Raw genomic sequence first — 11,462 nt, forward strand, 5'->3', positions numbered from 1 at the left:
TATTATTTCCTTAATTGTCTCTTAAGGAGCTACTTATTGCTCCTATAAAAACTTCCCTTCCCTGTGATGCAGCAAGATAGACAGGACACTGTCCCCAGAGTAATATATATTTGATTTATGAGAAAAGTTTAATCTGCTTCTTGTCATAGTTCTGTACTTCAAGATTTAAGATAGGTTTTCTTAAAAAGGGAGAGCAAGTCCTGTTATAAACAGACCCTTTTAAGCAAAAACTGTGTGACACAAAGAATGAAACAGATGGTATTTTCCTGGGACTGTAAGTTTAACACATTGTTCACCACAGCAGCTAGAATGCTGAAAGGTAGAGCATTTTTAATTAGAGTTCTCCTTTTAGTCATCTTGGATATTTGATTTTTAGTAAGCAGTTTTTTCTTTTGGATTTGTGTTTTAATATTTCAAGAAGGATTTGTCTTTTTTCTTTTCACTGTAGCCTATTTGGTTTTGCCTGGGTTTCATATATTATTTATCCTCCTTACTAGTTCATATATCATAATTTTTCTAGGGGAATTACCTCTGAATCTACCCAGACTGAAATAAATCTATATGAAGCCACAATTTCTTTTTTATAACTTCAGCTTTATGCTGAGAAATAGATTCACATCTCTTATATAGTCTCTGGTTTTTCCAAATTAGTTGACTAGATGTTAGGTAGACCCTCTTAAATGTCATCTTCCCTTCGATTGCACTTTTTGTTCTACCCTACCTGTGGTTTCTACAGTATTTGAGCAAGATTAAGATTCAACAGATTGAAAAGGATAGAGGCGAATGGGATAATCTGACTCCCGAAGCCCGCCGAGAGAAGGAGACTGGCCTCCAGATGTTTGGACAGCTCGCACGTTTCCATAACATCATGTCCAATGAAACAATTGGTACCCTTGCCTTTCTAACATCAGGTAAAGCCATAAGGCACTGCTTTCCTAAAAATTGTAATGGTCAAGATCTGCTTCACTTGAGGGATCAGTCCAACAGAAATTAAAAATTCAGACATTGGTGACAGTATCCTCTACAGTCTGAGAGGGAAGAAAATCACTAAAGATGCTTCTAAAGAATGATTATGCCCATTGTTGACATGGGAATGAGGAAGTGGTCACCTTCACATAGCTGCCAGAAAGCACAAGTTGGTATACATTATCTTGAGAGTAAATTTGCCATGTATGTGTATATATATAACTACATATATATACACATATCTGTATATATGGCTACACACACATATATGTATATGTGATTATATACACACATACACACACCCAGAGAGATATGTGTGTGTGTGTGTTTTAACCCAGAAATATGCTTGAGTTCTGGTTAAATGTAGTGGATCTAAAACATTTATCTCTATTCGCCCTAAAGCTACTCTGCCCAATTCAGTAGCCACTTGCCACTTGGGGCTATTGAGCATTTGAAATGTGGTTAGTCTGAATTGAGATATGCTGTAAGTATAAACTACACACTATAAGACTTAGTCTAAAAAAGAATAAAGAATACAAAATATCTCGTTAGTAACTTTTGTACTGATTATATATTGAAATGACAATTTTTATTACCTCAGTTATGTATGAAATGACAAACAAGGAGCACCAGACATTTGAGGAAATCCTCCAAAATGAAAACACAATTTATTTATAAATTTTTTAAAAAATTATTTTTACTTTAAAAAGAAACTTCATAAAATTCTCAGAAGGATAAAATAATACAGCATTTATGAAACAAGCAATAAAAAGGCTTATTCAATATAGATTGAAAATACAGCTTTAGAAATATTTAAAGTTCATTTGAATGGCTAGAAGATAAATTCAAGGAAATCTTCTATGAAAGTGGAACAGAAAGAACAAGAGATGGAAATTAGGAAAGAAAGTGTAAAAAAAAAGAGAGAGAGAAATGAAAGGGAGGAAACAGAAATAATACCCAAAAAAAGTTCCCAAATACTAAAAAAAACAGTCTCTGGATTGAATGGGGCCTAACAAAAGTGACCAGCACAGTGAATTGAAAAATCCTACACCACAGTACATCATTATGAAATTTCAGAAAATTGGGTTAAAGCAAAGATCCTACAGCTCTCAGGGAAAAATGAAGTCCTATACAAATAGTTTAAGTATCAAAATGGCTTTGAATTTCCCAACAGTGACTTTTTAAACTAGAACAGATTTCCGAGGGAAAATGGTTTTTCAGTTTAGAATCCTATAGCCAGCTAAACTATTGGTTCATTTTGAGAGTAGGATAAGACATTTCCAGACATGAAGGTATCAGTTTACTTCCAGTGTACTCTTTCTTGAGAAGTTATAAAAGTATACTCTGCCAAAATGAAACTATGTAATCATTGAGACACTATGTAGCTCTGCTGTGAATTATATTTACATAGTATTAAAGGTATACACTCTTAAATTATTTAACAAAAAATTTGATTATATATTGGGGGGAATTTGTACTTGGGGGAAAGGGAACAGGATAATAGGAGGTAAATCCTTATTGGTATAGAGTCAGTAGATAATGACGAAATTGAAAAATCAAGAACTAAGCAAGCTTTATAGTCCTATTTGACTTTTTAAATATATGTATTTATTTTTAAATTTTTTTGAAGTTTCATCTTGTGATTCCTTACAAATTTGTTATAAGGAAGTAAGCAAGAAAGTATACAAGATGTGTATACAATGAAGTTATCAATAAATGAAATGTTTGTAATAGGAGAAAAATGAAAACAATGTAAATGTTCACCAATAAAGGATTAATTAACAGTACAACCATAAACTGGAAAACTATGTGGCCATTAAAAATGGTGTAAATCTGTGATGATGAAAATGTTCCATGAATCTAGGCTGTCCAGTACTGTAGATACCAGCCACAAGTGACTATTGAACACTTGAAATGTGGCTAATATGTCTGGGAAACTGAATTTTTATTTTATATTTTATTTTAAACTTAAGTTGCCAGATGTACCTTGTGGCTACCATGTTGGACAAAACAGGGACATATATTTACTAAAATGGAAAGAGATTTATGGCATCATTTAAAAAAATAGTAAGTTACAGAATATGTACAATATGTTAATCATCTTGGCTTTGAAAATAAATACATGCATATGTATGTAAATACGAGAAAACTAGAAGGATATATAGCTAAAAGTTAACAGTGCTCATCTCTGGGTAGTAGGTTTGATTTTGATATTTATTTTTGTTTGACTTGTCTGTATTTTCTAATATGAACTGCAGTGAAAACTTATTACTTACGTAATTTTAAAAAAATAGTAGTCCTCAGAGTTCTCCAGGTAAAACTCTTAAGGCATAAAAAGTAAAAGATTAGTATTGATTGAGTTTTCAGAAGCTTTGTCTTTTTTTCCAGAGATCAGATCACTCTTTGTGCACCCCTTCCTGGCTGAGCGTATCATCTCCATGCTGAATTACTTCCTGCAACACCTGGTTGGCCCCAAAATGGGGGCCTTAAAAGTCAAGGACTTCAGTGAATTTGACTTCAAACCACAGCAGCTCGTTTCGGATATCTGCACTATCTACTTAAATCTTGGGTACCTGAGATTGGAATTGTATAAGCCATAGGGGATGCTAAAATTTTAATTTGGGGTTTTGATAGTAGAATGGCTGATTGGTAATTTTGTGAAAATAGAAAAACAGTTCATTTCTAGTTGGTTGATGAAGAAATCTTCTTTAGTTTTTATAATAATGATATTTTACAGGAACAGATGTGGCTCAAGTGGTTGAGCACCTGCTTCCCACATGGGAAGTCCTGGGTTCAGTTTCCAGTGCCTCCTAAAACCAAAAACACAAACAACAAGTAAACAAACAAGAAAACCAACTCAGGGGAGCTGATGTGGCTCAGTGGTTGAGCACTGGCTTCCCGCATACAAGGTCCAGGGTTCAATCCCCAGCCCCAGTACCTAAGAAAAAGAGATTTTCTATGACCTACGTGGGACATTGTTTAGGATTCCCAACATTCTGCTATGGTCTATACATAACAGAGAGAGTTTACTGGTCGTACCATTGTTTGGAAAAGTAGTATTCTTATAAGGCCACAGATATTTGACTTACTAGAAAATTAGAACACCTATTTCAAAGCAACATTCATGACTCTTAAGTGATGGGGAACCTTTTTCCACAACCCATTCATTATCTTCTGCATTTGACCTATCCCCTGATGCGCAGTTTCTTTCTGATGCTGACCTTCCAGGGACGAGGAGAATTTCTGTGCCACTGTGCCCAAGGATGGACGTTCCTATTCCCCAACTCTCTTTGCTCAGACAGTCCGAGTCCTGAAGAAAATAAATAAGCCTGGAAACATGATTGTGGCTTTCAGCAACCTGGCAGAGAGAATCAAGGTGAGGAAGAAGAGAAGTTGTTTGTTTATATGTTAAATAAAAATGACATTGTCAACTCAGCTCTTCTGCTATTTACCCTATTTCAGGGCGATCAAAGAAAGTATTGCCTAGAGAAAATGTGAACAGATGAGTCTTCTTGGTCTGTCAGTAACTAGAACTACCTTATTTTTGTTACTATTCCTCTTTTCACATGAGAATGAGAACAGAAGAATGACTTAAGAAGATACTATTAGAAGAATGTACAAAGGTTTTTATGAAAAAGATTATCAAAAGACTTGAATATCTAGGATGTAAATGCAGAAGAACTTTTTAGAATAAAATTCAGGATTGATGTTTTCAGTCATTGATTTTTATTGATGTTCTCTGTTCTCTATTTGTGGTTGACTTATATTGGAATACACATACATTTTAAAGATTAAAATATTGTATTCTGCTAATCCCTTTGATTGGAGTATGACAGAGCTCCGTTAGCTGCTATGAAACAGGAAAATTCTTGGTATAGAGGTCTAATAGAAAACTTTCCTTATTGAGAGTAATTTTCCCTATTGATTCATTGAAGTTACTTATTTATTGAGTTGCGTTGGGCATCGTCTTTGCCTAGAGCTTAGCCAGATGGATCCCTGAGGAACTACAGTTGTAAAGGAATCAAGTGTTGAAACTACTTTTAAATTCCTACACATTTGGTGCCTAGTTTATGTGTGACAGTTGACAATCCTATTACCATATTAAGTCTGGCTACTGTTGAGATTTTTGTACCTAAAACCAGAAATTGCTTTACATATACAGGCGACACGGGAGACTCTGTCATCATGCAAGTAATAACCCTCCTACCCCCATCCCCTTTTGAATGATGGCATGTACAACAAAACAATTGCCAGAAGGATGTTGTATGTGTACTTTTTTTCTTGCTAACCTTAAATTCACCTCCAGTCATGGTTACTTGCAGCTGAGCCAAATTGTATTTTTAGTTAGGGCTCAATGCTAAATTAGCTCCTATAATATCCATCTTGTTCTTGAAAAAAATGAAGCTGAGATTTGTCATTATTTGCCACTGTCAAGGGTTATTGAGGATCAAGATTAAGGTAAAGTGATTGAGCCTTCTGAATTCAGCTGCACCAGAAAGTCACTTTAACTACCAGGTATTTTGCATTCAGTCCCTGGCAGATCTCCAGCAGCAGGAAGAGGAGACCTATGCAGATGCCTGTGATGAGTTCCTGGATCCCATCATGAGCACACTGATGTCTGATCCAGTGGTGCTGCCATCTTCCAGAGTCACTGTGGATAGGTCTACCATTGCCAGACATTTGCTCAGGTATGCCAGTCCTAAAAAGCAGCCTTAGGAGCACAGAACCATACTCTACACCCAGTAAATGCCCCTTATTGTTGATTCTCTGATGTATTAGAAGGGCTTTTTGATAGAGGTATATCACTTGATTGTCCAGGATGTAAACATCCAAAACAAGACAGCCTATTGAGAAATGCTGGCTCCAACCTTACCCCTTCCTTCCTTAAGAAAATAATTTCTATCAACATACGTTATAAGATATGTCAACCTGGAATATAAATTCATTTGTAATTGTATCTTAGTTATAAAAATATAAAAGACAGAAGGTTTGGGGTTTTTGTTTTAAAAAAAAAAAAACAACTTAGGGAAACAGACATGGCTCAACTGATAGAGCGTCCGTCTACCATATGGAGGGTCCAGGGCTCGATCCCCAGGGTCTCCTGACCTGTATAGTGAGCTGGCCCATGCGCAGTGCTGCCACGCACAAGGAGTGCCATGCCACGCAGGGGCACCCCCGTGTAGGGGTGCCCCATGCCCAGGGTGTGCACCCTGCAAGGAGAGCTGCCCCACGTGAAAGAAGTGCAGCCTGCCCAGGAGTGGCGCTGCACACACACAGAGGTGACGCAGCAAGATGACACAACAAAAAAGAGACACAGTTTCCCAGTGCCGCCTGATAATGCAGGCAAACACAGAAGAACACACAGCGAATGGACACAGAGAGCAGGCAATGGGGGGAGAAGGGGAGAGAAATAAATTTTAAAAGCCTTTAAAAAAAAAAAAACAACCTAGTTTTATTAGGAATATTTAAGGCATATGGAAAATTAGGGAAAAAAATATATAACAGGAACCAAAATATCCTACACCTAGATTTTAGGTAACATATTGCCATATTTGCATCATCTCAAAGTTTTAAAAACACCTTGATTAAAATATTTACATAACTTATAGTTCACCCGTTTAAAGTGTACAATTCAGTGGGTTTTAGTATATTCATAGAATTGCGCAACCATTGCTACAGTAAATTTTAGAACATTTTCACCACCCCAAAAAGAAATCCTACACCCATTAGCTGTTATTCTCCATTTCCTCCTAACCCCTACAGCCTTAGGAAACCATAATTTAGTTTCAAAGACAAAAAGTGTTTCAAAAATTCAGGTTTTATCCTATACTTAGCATATGGGTTAACCCTTATTATGCTGCTATTATGTAGTCAGCGGTATTAGCCATGAATTTTCCCTTACTTGTCTGTTCAGTGGACAGTCTGCCCCTGATATTTATAGAAAAAACAGGAATGTAGTAATAAGTGGTAGCTTTTTAAAAATATTGACAGAAGTTTCTACTTCATGGCATTCAGCATTAAGCAGTCACCGTATCCTTGATGCTGTGCTAGGTGATATGTCTTACAGAAAGTGTCAGTGAAAATTTATATTTTATAGTGCCCTCAGATTACAGAGAAAAAATATATTAAACCTGAAAGTAAGTCACAAACCTTCATACCTTACCAGGAAACCATAATACTCATTTACTTGAATAGCAATCAATCAGCTAGCTAAATCCAGTGTCAATCTATAAGGCTTTGTCCCTTTTTGTTTTTAACTACAAACATTATAATTAAAATGTCTTAGACTGTTTCAAGAACCTGTCACTTTAAAACTATAAACAGCTCTTTACACTGACATGAGTGTACAAAGGTCTCTGTGCCTTAGGGAAACTTAAAGGTTAGTGACAGAAGAATAGCATTTTTTAAAGCCACTGGAATCAAATATCAACTGAATAAGATAAAGTGTCAAGATAAAATTTGTTAAGAGACAAAGAGACAAAGTAGCTAAGTAATTTGTACCTTTAAGAAAAAAAAAAAAAAACAAGAAAACAAAATCTCCTGAATCAATCACTCTTTCTCTCTATCTCATTCTTTCTAATGCCAGGTTCGCACTGCTCAAGTTATAATGTGCTAGACACTCTAGCTTCAGTCTCAGTCAAAGTGAGATGCCTAGGTTTTCTTCTCTTTTTGTCTTAGGACAAAATGTATGGAAATAACCCTATTTTCCTTTCTCTCTTTGACACAGTGACCAAACAGATCCCTTTAACCGTAGTCCCCTCACAATGGACCAGATCCGGCCAAACACAGAACTAAAAGAAAAAATCCAGCGGTGGCTTGCAGAGAGGAAACTACAACAAAAGGAACAACTTGAATAAATACTGTGAACTAAACAAACCAAAAACCACCCCCAGAGTGTAGATAAACAATTGTTTGTGGTTTCTCTCTCTCTGGTTCTGTTCCCTTTTCTTTTTCTTTTTTTTTCTTTTTTTCTTTACTAAATTAGAGAACTGCTCTTACTGAAATTATGATCATTAAGATTCCTAAAAACTTTATAGTGCTCCCCTGGCTTGCAGAAAATTATACTTATTATAGTATCACCAAGTTTTGAAATCATCACAAATTTTCACCCTTTGTTCTCTCTTCCTATTCTTTGTTCTTCCTTTTCCTATCATAAAGTAATCTATAAAAACTTCAACTACTAAAATTTCCTCCCACCAAGTACTGCTCAAACATTTTTGGTGAGCACTGCTTTTAAATTTATGTTCAAATATTTCAGTGATAGCTAATGTCATCAGAAAGACCTGTGTTACCAGGGTTTTAACTAGCCTTCAGGAACTGGCCTTTTTCCTTGTTACATCTCTCTAATGTTACTAAATAACTTTTCATATGAAAGCAGATACCTGATATTTCTGTATCCCTTTTGAATGAAATGCTAGACAAGATGAAAAAAGGAAATCTTATGCAACTTCTGTTGGTAGCCCTTAATTTTATGTTATCTTGTAACTCAAAGATACCATCTTAGACAAACACTCTCCACTGAAAACTTAGGCCTACAGTATTTTTATAAAGATTGGTAAGGCAAACTTGCAACTGTAACACTTTGAAAAGTGCTGGAGTGAGGAAATAAATAGGATGCTGAACCCTTTTTCTCCCATAAAAAGCTGTTGCTTCAAGGAATAGACCTGAGCAGAAAAGTTAAACAAATGTAACCATGAAGAATGTCATTTTAAGAGACTAATATCAATAGTATATCTTAGTATATGTATATACCCTGTACTTTTTTATATTGGCCTAGTGTAAACTACCACTTTATATTGTCTCCTACATGGTAAAATGTATGTGGTGTGTGGCCATGTTTGCTAACACTCATTCTAGATAAATAAAGTTCTGAAACTATAAAATGTACATAGTTAATGTTTGTTTGGGCTTGTGACCTGAATTCTAAGAGCTGCTTCTACCTCGGCCTTAGGTCATCAATTAACAAAGTAGGACTTTGAGCACAACCTTGTCCGCAAGCCACTTCAAATATCCACTTAGCCTTGTGTAGTTAGTAAGTGGATGGGCCCTAGTTTTACAAGTTGAGCTTGAGCTCCCTACTCAATTGTGCAGCTCAGCATGCTCAATGAGGCATACTGACTTCCTATCACTATCCCTTTAAGCCTGAGTATATAGTAAGAGACCAGGAAACTGATGTGATCTGAAAAGAAGGATCATTGCTTCATTTAGAAATTACTGTTAACCATAAGCCTCTAAAATAAGATAGTTTTATGATACTCCAACACAAGTTGCTATAAGTGGTCCTTGATGTGTTTTTTGATGGTACAGCTGGAAGATCTCAAATCAGAGGACATCCCACATTAGATATAATTGTCTGTTGCCATGCTTATATTCTATCTTTGGTTTGGTTTTGCCGTGCTTATAAATGAAAAGCGTAGGACCCTTTTGCAAATGGCAAAATGTAATTCATTGTGCTAACTGGGCCTTTAATGCATGGGTTGACAGGATTTGTTTATTTTCTTAAAATGAGCTTCATACTGTATTTATTAATCTTCCCCCTTTCTGAGGATGAACTATGTATAAAAAATAAGCTATCTACTTGCGTTTATCTTCCATACCCAATTCAATAGGGTGTTTTAAAAAGGGATTTAAAAAGGGATCCCATTTTTAAGAAGGGATGTAGAACCAGAGTTTTACAGAAGAAAATTGGAGGAAAAGTGGGCACAAAACCTTAGAGAAGGCAGCTGTTCCCAACAGCTTTTTAGTTAACAACCTCTATGCTGCCTCTAGTATCTGTCTATTCTGTTTCTGTGTTTAGGTTTTAGATTGTAAGCCTTTCTGGCAAGCTTTTTTTTTTTTTAACTCTTCCTGAAACTTGTTACGAATGGCTTTGGTACCATTAATGCTGCTGGATATCTTTAAATTTGTCACAAAGGCAAGTATATAGCTTAAGGCCACTATTGGTAAGCAAACCAAGTGTCCTTTGTGCCTTTTTTCTTTCTAGCTGTGAAGTAATTTAAGGTTATACAAAAAATGAGACTTTTAAAACTTAACCTTGGTACAATATAGTGTATATACATACTTGGAAGCGTAAAGAGGTGTTTTATTATTTGGAACTCAGAAGCAGTTCTGAAACTATTAGAGCAGACTTTCTGACATACCTAGTTATGTGTGGGCTTTGCTGGAGTATGATAGGAAAATGAAGGCTTTTTATCAGCTCTCGTATTGTTCACAACTTACCAAGAGGGTAATGTTAAACTTGGATCATTATTTAAGTAAGTTTAATCAAGCAGTCTGAGTTGTTGTTTTTTTTTAATATAGTTTTTAATGGATATGTGAAAACTGAAGGAAACTTTAAAGGTTTTTTAATGATGCAGGTAAAGGTGCCAGTTGCTATTTGGTATCACATCTACAAAAGCTTTCTTACTTATTTGTTGCTGGTTGCTAAGCAGCCATTGCACAGAGCATAAGTCTACTGGGTGCCTTCACAAGCCAGAGGCTGATGCTGTACTGTTGATGTCATGTGAGGAAATAACAGGCATCCTCTAACTGCTAAGTAAGAAAGGAACCCAGAAACAAAGGAAATGAAGAACAAAAAGGTTGACAAAATTTGATGAACATAACTGTATTTTGAAACATTCCAGGAAGGTTATTTCTTGTCAAACTTGCCTGGGGGTATTTGTTCAAAACTTGTATTTAATAAATGAACGCCTGACTTACATACAATCTTGGTCATCACTTATTTTATCACAATATTAAAAGCTAGTGGCTACCATTTCACACCAATTAGAATGGCTGCTATTTAAAAAAGAAAAAAGCGGGAAATAACCAGTGTTGGAGAGGATGCAGAGAAATAGGAACATTCATTAACTGCTGGTAACAATGTAAAATGGTGCAGCTGCTATCTAACATGGTTCCTTGGAAAACTAAGTATAGAACTATTATATTACCCAGCAATCCCACTACTAGGTATATACCCAAAAGAATTGAAAGCAGGGACTCAAAACATATTTGCACATCCATGTTCATAGCGGCATTATTCACAACTGCCAGAAGATGGAAGCGACCCTTAAGTGCCTATCAACCTATGAATGGATAAATAAAATGTGGTATATACATACAATAGAATATTATTCAGCTATAAAAATGAATGAAGGGAAACGGACTTTGGCCCAGTGGTTAGGGCGTCCGTCTACCACATGGGAGGTCCGCGGTTCAAGCCCCGGCCTCCTTGACCCGTGTGGAGCTGGCCCATGCGCAGTGCTGATGCGCGCAAGGAGTGCCGTGCTACACCGGGGTGTCCCCCGCGTAGGGGAGCCCCACGCGCAAGGAGTGCACCCATAAGGAGAGCCGCCCAGCGCGAAGGAGGGAGCAGCCTGCCGAGGAATGGCGCCGCCCGCCCACACTTCCCGTGCCGCTGACGACAACAGAAGTGGACAAAGAAACAAGACGCAGCAAAAAGACACAGAAAACAGACAACCGGGGGAGGGGAGGGGAATTAAATAAATAAAAATAAA

At 36.5% G+C, this 11,462-nt stretch overlaps 1 protein-coding gene across 2 annotated transcripts in view; it reads left to right on the top strand.

The window, feature by feature from the left end:
- Window positions 1-10,671, top strand: part of UBE4A (ubiquitination factor E4A) — a 34,467-nt gene extending 23,796 nt beyond the window's left edge. For both annotated transcript variants that reach the window (XM_004456318.5, XM_012524366.3), the window contains 5 exons: window positions 737-911; window positions 3,355-3,535; window positions 4,195-4,342; window positions 5,497-5,654; window positions 7,694-10,671. In XM_004456318.5, coding sequence (XP_004456375.2) covers window positions 737-911; window positions 3,355-3,535; window positions 4,195-4,342; window positions 5,497-5,654; window positions 7,694-7,823 — 792 coding nt within the window. In that variant the 3' untranslated portion in view covers window positions 7,824-10,671. The remainder of the gene's footprint in view (window positions 1-736; window positions 912-3,354; window positions 3,536-4,194; window positions 4,343-5,496; window positions 5,655-7,693) is intronic.
- Window positions 10,672-11,462: the final 791 nt, after the last annotated feature.

Source organism: Dasypus novemcinctus, chromosome 27 (assembly GCF_030445035.2).
Source record: "Dasypus novemcinctus isolate mDasNov1 chromosome 27, mDasNov1.1.hap2, whole genome shotgun sequence".
Lineage (NCBI taxonomy): Eukaryota > Metazoa > Chordata > Mammalia > Cingulata > Dasypodidae > Dasypus > Dasypus novemcinctus.